The sequence below is a fragment of the Narcine bancroftii genome, chromosome 1, assembly GCF_036971445.1.
Source record: "Narcine bancroftii isolate sNarBan1 chromosome 1, sNarBan1.hap1, whole genome shotgun sequence".
Lineage (NCBI taxonomy): Eukaryota > Metazoa > Chordata > Chondrichthyes > Torpediniformes > Narcinidae > Narcine > Narcine bancroftii.
The window spans coordinates 316,434,916-316,455,462 of record NC_091469.1 but is presented as its reverse complement, the minus strand read 5'-3'; the positions used below and the strand labels follow the sequence as shown (position 1 = coordinate 316,455,462).

The window sequence follows — 20,547 nt, the reverse complement described above, 5'->3', positions numbered from 1 at the left end:
ACCTTGGGATTCAAATCCATACATCCCTCAAGATCACCACAGAGGTTGATAGGATAGTTAAGAAGGCCTATGGGATACTGGGCTTCATTAATAGGGGGACTGAATTCAGGAATAGAGAGGTCATGTTGCAACTCTACAAATCTCTGGTGAGACCACACTTGGAATATTGTGCTCAGTTCTGGTTACCTCATTATAGGAAGGATGTGGAAGCTATGGAGAGGGTGCAGAGGAAATTTACCAGGATGCTGCCTGGATTGCAAAACAAGTTTTATGAGGCAAGGTTAGTAGAGCTAGGACTTTTCTGTTTGGAGCATAAACTTGACAGAAGTCTACTAGATTATGAGAGACATAGATAGGGTGGACAGTCAGCACCTTTTTCCCAGGCCAGGAACAGCAAACACCAGCGAACATATGTAAAAGTACAAAGTTAAGGGATGGAAGTTTAGGGGAGGATTTTTTAAACACAGAGTTATAAGTGCCCAGAATGCCTTGCCGGGGATGGTGGCTGAGATAATGGCACATTTAAGAGACTCTTAGACAGGCACATGGATGAAAGGAAAAATAGAAGGTTATGGAATAGGGAGAGTTAGTACTCTTTAAAAAAAAAGGAATATATGGGTCAGCACAACATCGAGGGCCAAAGGGCTGTCCTTGTAATGTTCTATGTTCATGTTGGGGGAAAAGAGTATTCAAATGGATGTAGACATCAGCATCTGGTTAACTGCCAAACATTTCATTCCATTACGTTTTGGTTATTTTCTGCATGTCCTTTTGTACCTGAGAGGTATATATTGACAATAAACAATTGTTTCAAGCAGTTACAGGAGGAAGTTGCAGAACAATCTTTTGAAAAGACAATCTTTTTTTTAAAAAAGGATAAGGAGGTAAAAGGTTGCTTTAGCATATTTCACAACCTAAAATCAGTCCAGATCAAGTATTTTAGAAATATTGTCACAGAAGTAGGGAAATGCAACATTTATTTTAAATTACTAATGAGACAACGCATGTTGATTTGCTTTGTTACGATAGGTCAGTTGTCAGCCAGGACACAAAGAACAATGGAATAAGCGCCCAAAGATACAAAACACACTCAAGTGCTGTATGCTGTATGGATGGCTGCAGGATCCATTTAACCATTTCAATTCAGTTCACTATTCCCGCAGTGATATTCAGGTTGAGGCTAAACACTAACTTGAGAAACAGCACATCATTTTCTCGCAGGACAACCTGAACATCAATCTTTCCAACTTTAGGTAACTGCCACCTCTATCTAGTTCCACTGTGAACTCCTCTTTTATACCTACTGCTGTCCTTATTTTTTTTCTTAACTTTCTCCACAATCCCCTAAGTTAGTTCTTCCTCCACTCGTCTCTCATTTTCTATCCAATACCTTCTTGGCCTCTTCCCAGCTTTTTTTTTATAAATGTAATTTCACAGCCTTTCTAGCCTCGATAAAGGGTCTCCATCTGAAATGTGCATGTTTGTGTGAATGCATGTGTTCCCGTATATGAATGCACAGAATTATACAAAACAGGCAAGATTCAAACCCAAGTCACAGAGCTGAATATTGAAAGACGTCATTGTACAATCCTGGTCTAACCTTCAATCGATCTATGCATATGGGACACATATTCTAAAAGAAAATCCTGGATGAATGGGAAGGATAACTTAAAAATTTTCAAAAAGAAAAAAAAGGCATTCAATGTACAGGTTCTCAGTTTTACATTAATCCCAACTAACCATCTTCTCCATTTTTTTCTACAAAAATCCTGATCAACAACAGAAAAGTTCATCCACTCATTTTGCCTCCATCAATGGTTTTCTATTTGAATCTTCTGCTTAAGAATGTTCTGCATAGGATGGGAAGACTAAAAACTTAAAAATCCAATTTCATGGAAGATGCATGCAACGCAATAACAATTTTAACATCACATTGTTAGAGTTTGAATTAAGGCAACTATATAGTGAAATATAAATTTAATTACAAGCCGCAGGCTTTACTGTCAATTTTTTAAAATGGTTTTTAAAACGCATTTTCAAAACACATTAGCTCACCGCTGTTCTTGCTTTTTAATGTCCAAGCCATTGAAGAATCTATATTGCCTACAGATGTCAAGGATGAATCTTTTGAGTCATCCTTTGGGTTGGCTCTCATTGTTGAATCCAGTCCAATTTCAGGTTCATCTAAGAAAGGGGCAAGCCGGTTTGAGGAAAAGCCTTGTCTCAGTGTCCGAGTCAGCTTCAATTTACGGAATCTGTTGGACATTCTATTCCACCAAGACTAGACCCAAAGGAAAAAAAAACATTTCAAGAGGGCAGCAGTCAACCAAAAAGGACCAAAGTAATTAAAATAAGTCAACTGACAACCCTGCTGCAAACCAATTAGTTAACAATGCTAGACACTGAAGGGTGGCATTTCCCAGTCTTAAATCAATTAAATTTGTGATAATAGAAAAATTGCATATCATAAGGAGTTTAAGGAAACCTCAATGTAACCTAGTTTTTGCAAAACTGGCTGTGTCAATCACATTCTGAGCGAATATTCACAATAGCTCAATGAAATTTCCACAATAATTTCAGGCTATTTTTTAAAATTATGAGCTTAGGAGTGTGACAAAAATGACAAGGTAGGAGGAGTCAATTTCAAACAAAAAAATTTATGTGAAACATATTGTGGAAACTAGTTTCTTTTCAACAGTTTCAAGCGTTATCCATCAAATTTGCTCCAGATTTATAAAGACACACACACACACACACACACGAGAATGGCTATCTACCTTACCAAATTTAGACATGGTTTTAAATAGACAAGGAAATTATCAATTTTCAGTTGGCGTAACAGCGCAATTTCTTTACAGCGCCAGCAATCGGAGCCTGTCTGTAAGGAATTTGTACGTCTTCCCCGAGTCTGTGTAGGTTTCCCTGGGGGGTGGGGGGAGTCTCTGGTTTCCTCCCACTGTTCAAAACGTACCAGGCGTGTAGGTTTTAATTGGGTGCAAATTAGGCAGCACAGACTCATGGGGCGTAATAGCCTGTTACTGTGCTGTATGTCTAAAAAAAAACTTGGAGATGATTTTTTTTTGCTCACTTCCTTAAAATAATTTCACACAGATGCCAATCTATAAACTAGAAGCATTAATTACTATCTGGAGATATAATTCGTCAAAAGACTAAGAAATTAATGATCAGGCTACAGTAAACATAACACCATTTTTGCAAAATTTTGCCTGCTGGCAAGTTAATTAATATTATAAAATTTAGTTAATACAACATGTAATAAATTCCAGGTCAGAGAGGGCAAAGCAAAATGGTCATTCTGTTTGGAAGTCATTAAAACAGCACAAATCAAGACATAAACAAGTTCTTTTTGCAAAAATCCATACAAAACAATGCAATCAAAAATTAAATTAAAATTGCACTGATCAAACTATTTTAATACCTTTAATCCCCCCTTGTCCTCTGGAGGCACAGGGAAATTCAAGGACAGTTTATTTTTTGAGCGAGGTACACTCTTGGATTTTGGTTTACTTCTCTCTTTTTCCACTTGCATGCAGACAGATGCAAGAAGCCGCACAAGTTCTGTATCTAATCAAAGAACATATCCTGATCACTTTCAGCATTAAAAATATAAACAATTAACCTTTCTTTTGAAGTGGCAGAAGAAATTGAGCCCAAGAATTAACCAAATGTTCTAGTCAATTCAATGACTCCATACATTTGTATACAGTGAAGCCTCTCCTCCCACCACCTTTTTATTCACACATCTGGTTTTTTTTTGCTCATTCCTTGATGAAGGGCTCAGGCCCAAAATATCAATCACCCTTTACTTTCTATCGGTGTTGCGTAACCTGCTGAGTTTCTCCAACACTTGTGTATGAGCACAAATCTGGACCTTTTGAAGGATTTGACCACCATCAAAAAGAGCAAAACAAATGAGGGCCCATGGAATTACAGGGACGCTATCAGACTGGGTATAAAATTGGCTGATAGGCAAGAAGTAAAGGGTTGAAATTAAGGGATCTCGTTCAGGATGGTGGCTTGTCACAAGTGGTGTTCCCCAGGTGTTAGTCTTGGGGCCACTGTTGTTTACAATTTATATTAACCATTTGGATTGCGGAATTAATGGCTTTGTGTCAAATTTGTGGATGACACTAAGACAAGTGGCGGAGCAGGAAGTGTTGAAGAAACTGTAAAGTTGCAGAAGGATATAGACAGTTTGGGAAACTGGGCAAAAATATGGCAGATGAAGTACAATGTTGAGAAACGTTCGGTTCTACATTTTGGCAGTGGAAAAAACAGGCAGAGGACTATCTAGATGGGGAGAGAATTCAATCCTCAGAGGTGCATAGAGACCTGGGCATCCTTGTGCAGAGTAATCTAAAAGTTAACGCCCAGGTGGGATTGGTAGTGAAGAAAGCAAATGCTATATTAGCATTCATTTCAAGAGGAATAGTGTATAAGAGTAGAGAGGTGTTAATGAGACTCTGTGGGGGACTGGTGAGACCCCATTTGGTGAACTGTGTGCAGTTTTGGGCCCCCTATCTTAGAATGGATATGATGTTATTGGAGAGGGTGCAGAGGAGATTTACTAAGGATTATTCCTGGAATGCAGGACTTCAGGAACTGAAGTATGAGGGGCGATTTGATAGGGGTATTTAAAATGATGAGGGGTATAGACAGAGTAAATGTAGATGAGCTTTTCCACTGAGGGTGGGTGAGATACAAGCCAGAGCAGATGGGTTAAGAGTGAAAGGGTTGGATTCGCTGGAGTATAGGATAGTGAGGGGGGGGATTTCATAGAGACATTTAAAATATTGAAAGGTTTTGACAAGAGTGAATGTGGATATTTCCCTTGATGGGTGAATCGAGGACAAGGGGTCACAGTCTTAAAATTAGATGTTATCCAATTAAAACAGAGAGGAGGAAGTTCTTTAGTCAGAAGGTTGTGGATCTGTGGAACTCACTGCCACACTTTAATGCTGAAAGTGTAGGCTAGATCACCAGGAGTATTTAAACAGGAAATGGACAGGTTTCTCATTAGTAAGGGTATCAGGGATATGGGAAAAAGGCTGGAAATTGGAACTAGGTGTGAGCATAGAGCTTAGTGTAGAGACACGGAACAGACTCAATGGGCCTAGTGGCCTGCTTCTGTTCCTTTATCTTGTGATCTCATCCTCTTAAACTTTCATTGCATTGTCCTTATCAAACTTTACTAAAATACGACACTGTACTTATGTTCTCTTCGATTATTTAGCACGGTGCTTCATGGAATCCAGCTCATGTTATGATTACACAACCAAAATCCAGATTTCACTTGGAATATGCACAAAGTGAGTGACTGAAGAGTGAATCAGCTCATCCAACTAAATCACGATTGAACTAGTTATGACATCCATTAATGGTTCACCAATTTAAATTGTATAGCAAGGGCATGGTCAGTTCCAAGCATTGCAACAGTCTCTTTTTTACTACATAGCTGGTTGTCAAGTCTGCCCTGTGGAACAGCGAGCTACAAAACCTGGAAGTGTCAGGAGGTTAAGGAGAGAAGGAGAAAACAAAAAACAAAGTAGCATTTGCACCAGTGTTTATTTTGTCAAACTCAAGGTCCTGGTAAATAAGATCAACACAGAAAATGTTTACATCTTTAAGCACACAACTAACAATCAAGGGAGAAAAATTTCATGGGGAGCTTTCCTGAAGTCAAAATGGCAGTGGAGGATCAGATTGAAACTTTGTTTTTTTGTGATCCAACACATAGAAGCGTAGAACTTCACAGCACAGAAAAAAAGCCCTTCCACCATTCCAGTCTGTGGCGAACTATATTTCTGGCTAGTCCCACTGACCTGCACCCAGTCCTCTATACCCCTCCCATCCATGTACCTTTCTAAATTTTTCTTCAATGTTAAAATTGAGCCCGCATTCACCACTTCAGCTGGCAGCTCGCTCTGCACCCCACCACTCTCTGTGTGAAGTTCCCCTTCACGTTCCCTCTAAACTTTTCCCCTTTCACTCTTAACCCATCTGCTCTGGCTTGTATCTCACCCATCCTCAGAGGAAAAGCTCATCTACATTTACTCTGTCTAAACCCCTCATCATTTAAAATACCCCTATCAAATTGCTCCTCATACTTCAGTTCCTGAAGTCCAGGCAACATCCTAGTAAATCTTCTCTGCACTCTTTCTATCTTATTGACACAGTGGAACACTCTTACAAAGCAATGGTTCAGGTCCAAAAAAAAAATTTGGACCACAAAAAATGGGGGGGGGTTGCACTAAATCGGGATTGCTCTATTGTGTACTATACACACACATCGATCGCTAGCAGCAACCCCACCACCCCGTTCCCAGCAGCACTCACCCCCACCCACTCCCCTTCCTGGCTGCACTCACACCACCCCCCTCCCCACCCCCCTTCGCGGCAGCACTCTCCCCCCCCCACCCCCCTTCGCGGCAGCACTCGCCCCCCCCACCCCCCTTCGCGGCAGCACTCGCCCCCCCACCCCCCTCCGCGGCAGCACTCGCCCCCCCACCCCCCTTCGCGGCAGCACTCGCCCCCCCACCCCCCTTCGCGGCACCACTCCCCCCCCCCACTCCTGTTCGTGGCAGCACTCACCCCAACTCACATTTTCAGCAGCACTCACCACACCCTCCCCCCCCCTCAATCGACACCATGAATTCTGCACTGTACCTAATCATTTAGAGGCGTCACTTCTAAATCAATACCATCCCTGGTATTGCATCTTTTAAAAAGGATTCGCTTGATGTCCCATCTCACAGAACGGAACATTAACGTGAAAGGGTCCAATGATTCTTCACGTTATATCCGAATTCGCACTAAATTGGGGCGCGTTAAATCGGGGTTCCACTGCATCTTTCCTGAAGATAGGTGACCAAAACTCCAATTTTAGCCTCATCAATGTCTTATACAACTTTATCATAACATTGCAGTGTCAATACTTTGATTTATGAAGGCCAATATGCCAAAGCTCTCTTTACAAACCTGTGATATCTCCTTCGGTGAATTATGTAGCTGTATTCCCAGATTCCTCTGTTCTACCACACTCTTCGTTGTCCTGCCATTTACTGTGTATGTCCTTTCTTAGTTTTTATTTCCAAAATGCAACACTCATTTACATTAAATTCCATCTGCCATTTTTCATCCCATTTTTCCAGCCGGTCCAGATCCCTCTGCAGACTTTGAAAACCTTCTTCACTGTCCACAACACCTCCAATCTTAGTATCATTTGCAAACTTGCTGATCCAATTTACCACATTATCATCCAGATCATTGATATAGATGACAAACAAACTACTCTCTGGCTTCTCCTGGCCAGCCATTCTCAAATCCAGTTCACTACTTCACAAACTGAACCTTCCTGATTAACCTCCCAAGTGGGACCTTGTCGAAGTCCATGTAGACACATCCACAGCCTTACCTTTGTCAAATTTCCCGTAACCTCCTCAAAAAATTCTGTCGGATTGGTTAAACATGACCTACCATGCACAAAGCTAGGTTGACTACTCCAAATCAGTCCTTGGCTATCCAAATAATTGTATAACCAATCTCTTCAAACAGCTTCCAATAATTTACCTACTACTGATGTCAGGCTCACCAGCCTATAGTTTCCAGGGTTACTTTTTGAGCCTTTTTTTTTTAAAACAATGGAACAACGCGAGCTGCTCTCCGATCCTTCGGCACCTCATCAATGGCAAAGGTCATTTTAAATATTTCTGCCAGAGCTCTTGCAATTTCTACACTAGCCTCCCTCAAGGACCAAGTGAATATCTTGTCAGGTCCCGGGAATTTATTCATCTTTATTTGTTCAAAGACAGCAAGCATCTCCTGCTTTTTAATTTGTGTATGTTCTATGACCCCCAATGCTTGTTTTCCTTACTTTCCACAACTCTGTGTCAGTTTCCTGAGTAAATAGAGATGCAAAATACTGATACATGAACCAGGGAGACCTGCAAGAGAATAATGTACATATCTGACTAGCACTGAAAAATTTTTCTATGCTTTGGAACAAATTTTACTATGAGCATAAAATGGAAATATTGTGAATAATATACAAAACTATAAACATACAATTATTTACCACACATTTCTTACTTTGTATTACAATTAAAGAACATTTTGAAAACAGGTATTTCATGAATATACCTGGATCATTTAGCAGCATTACAAGATCAAATGCAGTTACTCCATTCTTGGCACAGCGATTGACATCTGCTCCTTGATTCAGCAGATATTTCACAACTTCCTTGTTCCTTAATAGGTGTCACACGGGGAGGGGAGGGGGCAAAATCAAAAAGTTATTTTGAAAGAAATATATGCTTTCCTCGTTTCAGTGCCTAAACAGATCAATTTGCGATAGAGCATTCCATTTTTCATAGCATCTCCATGCTCAAATTCTCTACGTCCAATTTACCCAGGCATGATGTACTGTCTCGAAGTAATACTAAAAAGTGTAGAAAGATGCAGTTACAAAACTGATACCAATAACTTTGGACTAGAAGACAGGAAAGCCCCAGCTTTCTTTAAAAATTCACAATGCTAATTCAACAAATTAGTCCTGAACTAAACAAATGGGATATACTTAGTCCTCTATCAAATTTTTTAATATAAATTTTTCATATTTAATGTTGCAGTTTCATTAAGAATCAAAATAATATTTCAAAATACTTCAATAGAAAATGTATAATCAATTTAATAAAGTTATTTTATGTACCCATGGTAAGTAGCTTGCATTAAGGCTGTCCACCCATGTACACCATCTTGCTTGTCAATATCAGAGTTCCTCTCACTAAGAAGTTGTGCAAGTTCTAGCTGACCTGTCATGGCAGCAATCATTAATGGAGAGGCACCATCTGCATTAACAACATTGGCCTGATTTGAATCTTCATCGAGAATCTCCTTCACCAACTGGTAGTTTCCTATTGACAAGAAAACAAATTGAGAAATAATTTTGCAAAATTATTCAAAACCAGAATCTTATTGCAGACATACCATGACAAAAACCTGCAAGCGTACAAAGCTTTTACAATACAAACTATCCCCTGAATCACTTCAATTTCAATGGTGTGGTGAAGTGGACTGGGGTAAGGGAAGGAAATAAGGTTAAAAAAAAACAAATAGATGTCAGTGCATGAGCAATAAGTCACATAATTTGGATGAAAAAAAAATATTAAAAGAGAAACTAGAACAAGGCAACGTTAATTTTACCTGATGTGACTAAAACACACAAAAGGATGGAGAAGGTTGCATGCAGACGGTTGCAGCAATAAATAGGGTTGATTCTACTATGGTTTGTTAAGTGAATAAAAGATTTAGTCCATGGGGAATCATGATGATCCACGAGGACACGGCTCGTGGCGTGGATAGCGTGACAGTATTACAGTACCAGCAACCTGGGTTTCAATCTTTACGGACGGTAAGGAGTTTGTACAATCTCCCAGATTCTGCATGATTCATCTCAGGGTGCTCTGGTTTATTCCCATCCTCCAAAGCAAAAGGGGTTGTAGGTTAATTAGGTGTTATTGGGCAGCACAGGTTTTAATAGCCAGAATCTGCTTCTGCCATGTTGTCAATAAAAATAGTTTTAAATTTCAGCTTGTATGGATGGATGAACACCAAGCAAGTTCAGGAGCAGAATAAACTGGGCAAATTTTAGACGTTGAAATTGAGTGTTACTCACCCTCCGCCCTTCAAAGAAGGAATGAGACAAGTTAGAAACACTGAAATGGAAACTGAGGTTTGAATGAGGATTTCGATAGGTGGACAGACCGGATTAGTGATAGGCAATGGGTGTTGCAGTAAGATTTCAACTCTCGGTTGTCATCCTCAGCTCTGGTGGGACAATGAAAGTTGCAATTTATTCCACTCAGATACTTCTTGAATAGAAAGAAAGCTAGGACAAGACTAAAAACTTATTGCAAGTATACTGCAAAAGTTCCCACAATGCTTAATAGAAAGCCTGGCAGTATGGATTTTTATAGGATAAAGGAAATAATAGTATGATGGGCAATTAATTACAAGCTTGGAATTTTGAAGGATTTGGGCAATAAAAGACAACAAAAAAAATATAGAATTTTAATTCAGAATTTCATAGCTGCCAGAAAGGAAGAAGCATTCATCCCACTATGCCTCTTATTTGAAAGAGCTAGCCAAGGGTTATCTATTTCCACATGACCAAAGTTTCATATTCCAAGTACATAAACATTGCTATTCAGGAATTACTGCAGAGTCTGTTTCACCAACTTGGCAAAGTGCATTCAAGATTATAATTGACTGCACTTTTCCCCCCTTTCTCCTTTTTGTTTCTATTTCAGACACTCAAAGGCACATTTTTCAATGATAAGGATAAAGTAAAGGAGTCAGGGATGAAAAAATGAGAGGGGAGCCATGTCGTGGCGAGTTCTGAACATAAACAGCAGCGGCACGGATAGCACACCACACCTACAGTGTCAGCAACCCGGGTTTGAATCCAGCACTGTCTGTGAGAAGTTTGCAAAGTTCTCCCTGTGTCTGTGTGGGTTTCCTCCCACCTTTCAAAACATATGGGGGGCTGTAGGGGTATTTTGGGCAGCACAGGGCTCATGGGCTAGAAAGGCCTGTTAGTTATATACATCTAAAATTATATTAAAAATGGAATAATGAATGTAACAGCAGCCAGTAGATGGTGTCATGTTCAGCACAGACACACAAGGGAAGGGCCTGTTTTTGTGCTGTACAACTCTACATTTTACATTTTAATAATTACAGGGCTGATTGGAGAATGAAAAGATGTACGTTAAAACAACAATTTTCAAACATGGTCAAGTTTATGATAAAGTGAAAAGTAAGTGGCTAGTGAGGAGGCAATTGGGAGATGTTGAGCCCAGAAAGGATTTCATATCAACTCAAAATTAACTGAAGATTTCAGAGAATAGTTTTCTGACATTCTATATTAATTGTTATCTATGGAGTTTCCTACCAATCAATATAGTGTTGCACTCACCCAGTTTTAGTGCACTAAATATATCTGGTCTCCTTTTCTCTTCATCTGAAAACAATGGAGGAACATTAACATGCTTTGTTATATTTATTGTACACAGATGAATATTTTCCTTCATCAAAAATAATTTTTATTCCTTTATCTACACAGAATTTTGATGGTAGACTAATCTGGCAGACTAATGAATGTACTCCCATTATTAAACCAACTGATATTTTTTTTCAGTGAATCAAGTGAGTTTGAGGGAAGCACAAGTCAGAGTCTGATGCAGAATCATTGGGATTTCAGAATAATGAGAGACTACACTAGCAGTGTTTTAGTGCCATAAAATAAGCAGATGACAAAAGATTGAAGACAAACCTGAAGTCTTTTAATTCATGATAGCATAATAAAAGATAAAGATACATAAATATAGAACACCATAACCAAGCATGCAAACATCAATGGTTTTCTCTTATTCTAACATTGGGGTGTTGCAACTGAATGCGAACATTTTCCAGGTAAGCAACGTCCCAGTCTCATCCCATTTCCTTAAAATTAGAACTAAATTGGTGTCAGGAAAAACGTTATCAGGGAATTAAAGCCATTAATAAATTTTTAGTTGCACTGGTTCATAATAATTCTGAAAATTTGGTTATTGAAGTCCTCCCAACTCATATCTCCATGTCAATTTCTGTAAAGAAATTCTCCATAATTTACTTTTCCATAAGTATAATTGTACTGCCGTATTCAATTCCTTAAAAACATTTTTTGGTATAGATTGGAAAAAGATATTGAATACCAAGAAATATATTCATTATAACACAATTCAGTCTCCCTATTAAAGTTCGAGGTAAATCCTTCCATCTGTTCAAATCCAACTTAATCTTATTTAATAAAGGTACGCAATTTAATTTGTATAAATTTTGATCATCTCTATCCACCGTTACACCTAAATATTTAATTTTATTAGGACCACTTAAACTTCGTAAGCTGTTTACAATCTGAATAATCCTCATCTGAAATTGGTAATATCTCACTCTTATCCCAATTAACTTTATAACCATTTGTCCATATTGATTCAATAAATTCTGATTGCCCCAAGGAGTTACTATGATGTGTTAAATATATTAACACATTGTCTGCAAACAAATTAATTTTATACTCTTCCTCACCAACTTTAATTCCCTTAATATCAATATCCTGTCTAATTACTTGAGCCAATGATTCTATAACCAATCCCAATAAGGCCGGTGACAATGGGCAGCCCTGTCTAGTTGATCTAGACAAATTGAATGCAGATGACTCCTGTCCATTTGTCACCACCCAAGCAGAAGGATTTTTATATAAAGCCTTCACCCAACCAGTAAAGAGTGGTCCAAAAGATTCAACCACACAGTCCTAATGCCCTACAGCTCTGTAAAGGCTTTAAATGCCCTGTTCAAAGAGCCGATAGTGTTTGCAAATAAAATCCTACAACCATGTGGTCTGTGCCCAAGAGGGTGGCACCTGTGCTCGGCAACAGCCACGAGCGGTTGTAGACTCTGGGGGAGCAGCGGACCAGCATAGAACCAAAAACAGGGAGAACACCCTCTGTTGAGAATGAGAAGCAGAGGACACAACTCTACAGGAGAGTGACCACAGTGGCAGACAAGCAAGGAGCTCAGTGGGCAAGGGATCCAGGCAAGCTGCAGCTGTTGATGATTTGCTGTCAAAGGACCAGGATGAGCTGTGGGGTGCTGGGCACTGGCTCATGTGAACCAAGTAGTGGAACTGGGGTTCGAGAGTGTGCTAAGGGCAAGAAGGCCTTTCTAAGGGCCTTTGGTGCTGAAGGCTTCTGATCATGCCAGAGGCTTGAATATGGAGCTTGGGTTTGAACAAGAGTCTGCAGCTGCAGAAATGAATCCACCGACACCCAGCGACTCTGAAGGGACTCTCATTTGTTTCTTTCTCTCGTATTTTAAGGGATGTTGAACAGCAACGGCAACTCTTTGCCTTACAGAAAGCAAAAGTTGAAGAATATCATAATATCATTTAATGTATGATTATGTGACAATAAAAGGACCTTGAACCAAAATTCAAAATGTGTGTGCGTGTGGCCTCAGCCATAAGGACATTAGAAATAGGAATAGAAGGTCATCTGCTCCATTGAGCCTGCTCTGTCATTTAATGAGATCATGGCTGATCTGATGATAGGCTCACCTCTACCATCCTGCCTTTTCCCCATATTCCTTATTTTCCTACCTGGTCTTAAAAATTTTTACTGAGGTCACCTCCACTGCTTTAATGGACAATTAAATCGATTCACCACCCTCTGGGGAAAAGCAGTTCCTCCTCATCTCCGTCTTAAATCTATTACCCTGAATCTTGAGGCTATGTCCCCTAGTTCTGGTCTCCCCTACCAACGAAAACAATCACCTACTTCTATCTTACCTACAGAAGCATACAAAATTATGAAAGGCATAAGATCCTCTCTCATTCTTCTAAATTCCATTGAGTATGCAAAGCCATGGACAGACATCTCAGCGTGGGGGTGGGGTGCGGAAATTAAATGGTTGGCCAGTAGGAGATCCCTGTCATTGATGCAGAGAGCGAAGGTGCTGAGCCAATCTCCTAGTCTATGTCCAGTCTCTTCTATGTAGAGAAGGCCACAACAGGAGCACTGGATGCAGTAGTAGTTTGTAATTTTACACTGTATCCGACCCATTATCATCAAAAAGCTACAAGAGCATCAAAATCAGGACTGCCCGCCTGGGTACACCACAGCAGTGGGTTGTCTAATGGAAGGGGTTGAGTCAGCATATAGGAGGGAGACTGAAAACCTGGCTGAATGAGGGCAAGGTCATTGTTGGTGCACCAACGTAACCAAAATTAAGGTGCCGATTGTTGACTTCAGGAAAGGAAAGGCAAAGTACACAATGAAGGATCAAAGGTGAAGAGGGTGAGCAAATTTAAGTTCTTGGGAGTCACTATCTTGGAGGATCTTTCCTGGACCCAACACACCAATGGCATCATGGAGAAAGCATTTCAGCACGTTTGTGGCGGTTTGGTATGACACCAGAAATCCTGGAAAATTTCTAGAGGTGTGGTAGGAAGAGTGCTGACTGCCTGCATCACAGTCTGGTATGGGAACACCAATATCCCTGAGCATAAAGCCCTGCAAAAGGTAGTGGACACAGCCCATAGGCAAAACTATTCCCATTATTGAGTACATCTACAGGGAATGCAGCCATCGGAGGGCAGCAGCATTCATCAAAGACCCACACTACCCAGCACACGCTCTGTTCTCACTGCTGTCATCAGGAAAGAGGTATATGTCTCACAAGACTCGCACCCACCAGGTTCAGGAACAGCTGCTCCCCCTCCACCATCAGACTCCTCAACAACAAACTCAAATCAGGGACTCTTACTTGTGCGCTTTATTGATTTTCTTTTTTGTTCCCTCAGTGTTGCAGTTTGTTTACATTTGTTATCTGTTCATAGTTCTTTTATTTGTTCACCGTTTATTTTTTGAACTATCAATTAGTGGTAATTCTGCTGCACTCACAGGAAAAAGGAATCTCAGGGTTGGTTGTATGGGATGTCATGTATGTACTCTGACAATAAATCTGAAATTTGGAATAGCTTCTTCCTTCATGCAGAGAGGCTGATAAATAGTATCCAGTAACTGACAATAATCCCAATTTTCTTGACATTTATTTTGATTATCATTGAGAAGTAATCATCATCGGACTGGGCTGAGTCAGAGTGGTAAGGCTTAGGCTTAACAGGCTTTGGTGAGAACAGGTAAAAGGAGAGGAATAGTCGGAGTTGAAGTCAGAAAGGGCCACCCTATTCAAGGAACAAAGAGTATTCAGCAGAAAGGCACAGTTAAGGGCAGGTTTAAGATATCATATTTTGTTCCTCTGGTCATAAACAGAAGGAATGGCAGCCCAAGCAGAGGAATGCTCCTCTTGCAGAAAGTGGGTCGCCAGGGAAGCCAGCAGTATCCCTGACTACTTCATCTGTGGGAAATGTGTCCAGCTGGAGATCCTATCAAACAGAGTTAAGGAATTGGACTTGGATTACCTCTGGATCATTTGGAAACCAGAGGGAGTGATGGACAGGAGTTACAGGGATATTATCACACCTGGAAGGCAGCGAGAGGGTAGATACATGACAGTCAGGAGAGGGAAAGCATATTGGCAGGCAGTGCAGGGCACCCCTGTGGCTGTCCACCTCAATAACAAGTATACCATTTTGGATACTGTTGGGGGGGGGGGGGGGGCGGGTGGAAGAAAACAACCTACCAGAGAAAACCCACAAAGATCAGATTTCTGGCCAGAGTCTGGTTATGTGGCTAAAAAGGGAGAAAACACAAGTATCCCAGATAATATGTTGACTCCCTGGTGCCAGGGTCAGAGATATCTTCGATTGAGTTCACGGCATTCTCAGGAGAGAGGGTGAGCAGCCTGATGTCCTGGTCCATGTAGGGACAAACGACATAGCTAGGAAGGATGAGGAGGTCCTGCAGAGAATTCAGGGTGACAGGACCTCTAGGGTGGTGATTTTAGGATTGTTACCTATGCCACGTACTAGTGAGGTTAAAAATAAGAGGATAATGCAGCTTAACATGTGGGTAAAGACATGGTACAGGAGGGAGGCTTAAGTTTTATGCATCATTGGGCTCTCTTCCAGGGAAGGTGGGACCTGTTCCAACAGGACAGCTTTAATCTGAACTGGGGGGGGACTAATGTCTTTGTGGAAACATTTGCTAGTGCTGCTTTAGTGGGTTTAAACAAGATATGCAGGGGGGATGGGAACCAGAGTGCCAGAGCAGATAGAGGAGTGGAGGAGGGAAAAGATGATGTGAAAATTGCATGCACCATTAGAAGTCAATGGGTTAAATGTGGTGGAAATGTTCTCAAATGCATCTATTTCAATATAAAGAGTACTGTAGGGAAGGCAGATGAGTTTAGAGGGTGGATTGGCATGTGGAATTACAACATTGTAGCCATTAGTGAAACTTGGTTGCAGGAGGGGAAGGACTGGCAGCTCAATGTTCCAAGCTTCCGTTGCTTTAGACTGAGGGGAGAGGGCTGGGGAAGAGGAAAATGGGAAGAGTGGCATTGCTGTAAGTGCACTTGTTACCAAACAAGGAGATGATTGTAGACTTCAGGAAGAAACCAGGAGAACATGATCCAGTCCTCATCAAGGGCCCCGCAGTGGAGAGGGTCAAGAACCTCAAATTCTTGGGTGCCAACATCTCCGAGGATCTGACCTGGCGCCTCCACAATCTGTGCAATCACAAAGACGGCTCACAATCAGCTATGCTTCGTGAGGTTCGGCACATCCCCAAAAACTCTCAAAGCACTGCATGGCTTTGGCATCACTGCCTGGTACGGTGGCGCCAACTCCAGAAGGTTGTTAACTCAGCATGCGACATCACGGCCACCACTCCATCGAGGACATCTACATGAGGCGGGGTCTTAAAAAAGCAGCCTCAATCCTCAACGACCACCACCACCCAGGCCATCTACTACCATCGTTGGGGGGAGAGGGGGAGGTATAGGTGCCTGAAGGGACAACTCAGAGGCACAAAGACAGCTTCTTCTCAGCTGTCATCAGATTCCTGAATGATCAATGAACCACAGACCCCCCCAGAATCCAGGTCATCTATCATTGTGAGGGGGGGGGGAAAGAAGGTACAGGGGGCTGAAGAGAACACACAGAGGCACAAGGACAGCTTCTTCCCCATTGCCATCAGATTCCTGAATGATCAATGAACCACAGACCCCCACCATCCAGATCATCTGCTATCATTGTGAGGGGGGCAAGGGAGGAAGATACAGGGGGCTGAAGAGAGCACCCAGTGGCATAAGGACAGTTTCTTCCCTGCTGCCATCAGATTCCTGAATGATCAATGAATCACAGACCCCCCCAGAATCCAGGTCATCTGCTATCATTGTGAGGGGGAGGGGGGGGGGGAAAGAAGATACAGGGGGCTGAAGAGAGCACCCAGAGGCACAAGGACAGCTTCTTCCCCATTGCCATCAGATTCCTAAATGATCAATGAACCACAGACCCCCACCATCCAGATCATCTGCTATCATTGTGAGGGGGGGGGGGAGAAGGGAGGAAGATACAGGGGGCTGAAGAGAGTGGCATAAGGACAGTTTCTTCCCTGCTGCCATCAGATTCCTGAATGATCAATGAACCATAGACCCCATCCAGGCCATCTGCTACCATTGTGGGAGGGGGGAAGAAGGTACAGGGGCCTGAAGGGAGCATCTACAGGCACAAGGACAGCTTCTTCTCAGCTGTCATCAGATTCCTGAATGATCAATGAACCACAGACCCCCCCCAGAATCCAGGTCATCTATCATTGTGAGGGGGGGGGGGGAAGAAGGTACAGGGGGCTGAAGAGAACACCCAGAGGCACAAGGACAGCTTCTTCCCCATTGCCATCAGATTCCTGAATGATCAATGAACCACAGACCCCCACCGTCCAGATCATCTGCTATCATTGTGAGGGGGGGGGAAGGGAGGAAGATACAGGGAGCTGAAGAGAGCACCCAGTGGCATAAGGACAGTTTCTTCCCTGCTGCCATCAGATTCCTGAATGATCAATGAACTACAGACCCCCCCACCATCCAGATCATCTGCTATCATTGTGAGGGGGGAAGGGAGGAAGATACAGGGGGCTGAAGAGAGCACCTACAGGCACAAGGACAGCTTCTTCTCAGCTGTCATCAGATTCCTGAATGATCAATGAACTACAGACCCCCCAGAATCCAGGTCATCTGCTATCATTGTGAGAGGGGGGGGGGGGGAAAGAAGGTACAGGGGGCTGAAGAGAGCACCCAGAGGCACAAGGACAGCTCCTTCCCCATTGCCATCAGACTCCTGAACGATCAATGAACCACAGAAAGGTACAGGGACACCGTACATGGGGTGGCCGGTTCTAGGCAGCTTGGCCTGCTGACGCTCTACCTGATTTGGGCCTGTTGCTGGTCTTCGAGTCTAGGTAATCCCGCATCTGTCGCTGCCTGGCGGCGCCGGCGATTTCGAAGGCGGTCAGGCCCGCGGCGTTGGTCTGATTGGGGTCGGCCCCCCTCTCGATCAGCTGCTGCGCCGCCCCCAGCTCCCCGTTGAGCGCAGCCAACATGAGCGGGCTCCAACCGCTGGCGTGGCCCGCCGGGCCCGCGTCCGAGCCCCAGTCCAGCAGCACCCGGAGTACAGCGTCGCGGCCATGCTGCGCCGCCACCATCAGCGGTGTCAGCTCGGCGCCGGCCGGCCTGCCGGCCGCCTCGGCGCTTGCGCCGCCCTCCAGCAGGGCGCGCGCCAGTCCGACGTGGCCGCCGCGCGCCGCGGCCGTCAGCGCACTGCTGCCCAGCCGGTTGGCCGCGTTGGCGTCGGCGCCGTGCTCGAGCAGCACGCGCGCCACGCCGAGGTGGCCGAAGCGGGCCGCCTGCATGAGCGGCGTCCACCCGTAGCGGTTGCGGCTGTCCACCGAAGCCCCCTTGCTCAGCAGGAAGCGCACCAGAGGCTCGTGGCCGTAGCCGGCCGCCAGCTGCAGGGCCGAGTTGCCGTCGTCATCCGTGCAGTCGACCGGCGCCGCCGCAGCCCCGGCGTCCGAGGGCTCTCCCTCGTCGGGCGGCTCGAGCAGGCGCCGGGCGTTCTCCAAGCTCCCTTCTTCGCAGGCGCGGAACAGAAGCTGGCAGGCCGGCGGAATGCCGCTCTCCATGATTGGCCCCCGAGGACCTATAGGTCCATTGACTGGTCCCAGACTCGCCCCAAACAAGCGGCGTGGAGCGGGGAGGGAAGACCCCGTCTCGGGACTGCTGATTGGCAGGGCGCCTGGCCGCTCAAGAGCCTTCCTCGGTCTGATGTCAATCGTGACGCTGCGTGGTTGGAGCCAGTGGAGGCGGGGTTTCGGTGCCCAGCAACTATTTACTAACAGTCGTGAGTCGGGGAGCCCGACCAATCGGCGCAGAGGGGGCGGGTGGAGACGTGACGTCCGCGCGCGATTCCCCGACGGCCATTCATAAGAGTGCAGTCGTCACAGTGGGGAGTTCTCAGACGACGCGGAATTCTCCTGTCAATCATGGCCTCGGAGCACGTGGGCGTCCCGCTCCGAGTCAGGCTGGTCTTTTACAGGAGCGCAACGGGCTGCAGGTGCATGGCAAACATGCTGAAAATACTCTGCAGCTCAGGCAGTATTTCGAGTGGGAAAAAATAAAATGAATTTTCAGAACTGAAAAAAAAATCATTTCTGCCTGTTTAAGAAAAGTTAATGAATTGCTATTCAACACTGGAATTGTTCCATTTACGTAGAGCTTGTGGAGTGGAAAGCATTAAATTCAGCTACACTGCAGAGTCGTACCAAATTATCCCACAAGGAATCATGCTTTCCAGATGATAAGGATAAAATACAAAAGGTAATAGTGAGACACTGCCAAGTCTTTTGACTTGAGGGCCAGAAGGATCGCCTCCCAAATGGTGGCATTTTCTTGCACTACCTGGCCGTTTCCTCTGGGGTTATAGTTCGTGGTCCTACTAGTGGCTATGCCTCTAGCCAACAGGTACGGCTGCAGCTCATCGATCATGAACGTGGATCCCCGATCACTATGAATGTAGTCCGGGTACCCGAAGAGGATGAATATGCTGCTGAGTATGATAACTGTGGCAGAGGTCATGTCGGGACAGGGGATGGCAAATGGGAAACTGGAGAACTGGTATATGATGTTTAGGAAATAGACGTTCCTATTGGTTGAGGACAAGGGATCCCATGAAATCGACGCTCAGCCGTTCAAAGGGGCACATGGCCTTGATGAGCTGTGCCTTGTCGGGCTTGAAGAACTGCAGTTTACATTCCAAACAGACCTAACAGGGACCTGACATCCTCAATGGAGTACAGGAGGTTCCAGGCTTTTATGAAGTGGAAGAACCTCGTGACTCTGGGTTGCCAGAGGTCATCATGGAGCAACTGAAGGCGGTTGAGATGCGCACTGGTGCACGTCCCATGGGATAGGGCATGGTGGGGGGGTTCATTGAGTTTGCCTGGCCGGTACACCATATTGTAGTTATAGGTGGAGAGTTCGATTCTCCACTTCAGGATTTTACAGCGCAGTTTTGTGTTAAACATGAAGGCGACTGCCCGTTGGTCTGTCAGCAGGGTAAATCATTTCCTGGCAAGGTAGTGACACCAGTGTGCATGGCCTCAATGATCGCCTGTGCCTCCTTCTCAACTGAGGAGTGCCATGTCTCGAGACCGTGGAGGGTGCAGGAAAAAAATGCCACTGGCCTGCCTGCCTTGTTGAGAGTGGCGGCCAGTAACAAGTCAGATGGATCGCTCTCCACCTGAAATGGGATGGATTCATCCACAGCATGCATAGTGGTTTTAGTGATATCACCTTTGATTTGGTCAAATGCTGCCCAGGCTTCTGCCGATAAGAGGAAGCCTGTGGACCTTATTAATGGGTAGGCTTTATCAGCATAATTGGGCATCCATTGGGCATAGTAAGAAAAGAACCCCAGGCACCATTTCAATGCCTTGAGATTGTGTGGTATTGGGAGCTCCATAAGGAGATTCA

The 20,547-nt window shown here is 43.9% G+C and overlaps 1 protein-coding gene across 2 annotated transcripts in view; it reads right to left on the bottom strand.

Annotated features, from left to right (window-relative positions):
* Positions 1-18,820, bottom strand: part of LOC138747283 (ankyrin repeat and SAM domain-containing protein 6-like) — a 51,111-nt gene extending 32,291 nt beyond the window's left edge. Inside the window, exons 1-6 of one of the 2 annotated variants that reach the window (XM_069906374.1) lie at positions 17,945-18,820; positions 10,997-11,041; positions 8,729-8,933; positions 8,161-8,267; positions 3,440-3,585; positions 2,056-2,281 (exon numbers count right to left, since the gene is read on the bottom strand). In XM_069906374.1, the coding sequence (XP_069762475.1) occupies positions 2,056-2,281; positions 3,440-3,585; positions 8,161-8,267; positions 8,729-8,933; positions 10,997-11,041; positions 17,945-18,698 (1,483 nt within the window). In that variant the 5' untranslated portion in view covers positions 18,699-18,820. The remainder of the gene's footprint in view (positions 1-2,055; positions 2,282-3,439; positions 3,586-8,160; positions 8,268-8,728; positions 8,934-10,996; positions 11,042-17,944) is intronic. The other variant, XM_069906367.1, reaches the window with a different exon arrangement.
* Between the last annotated feature and the right edge of the window lie 1,727 nt (positions 18,821-20,547).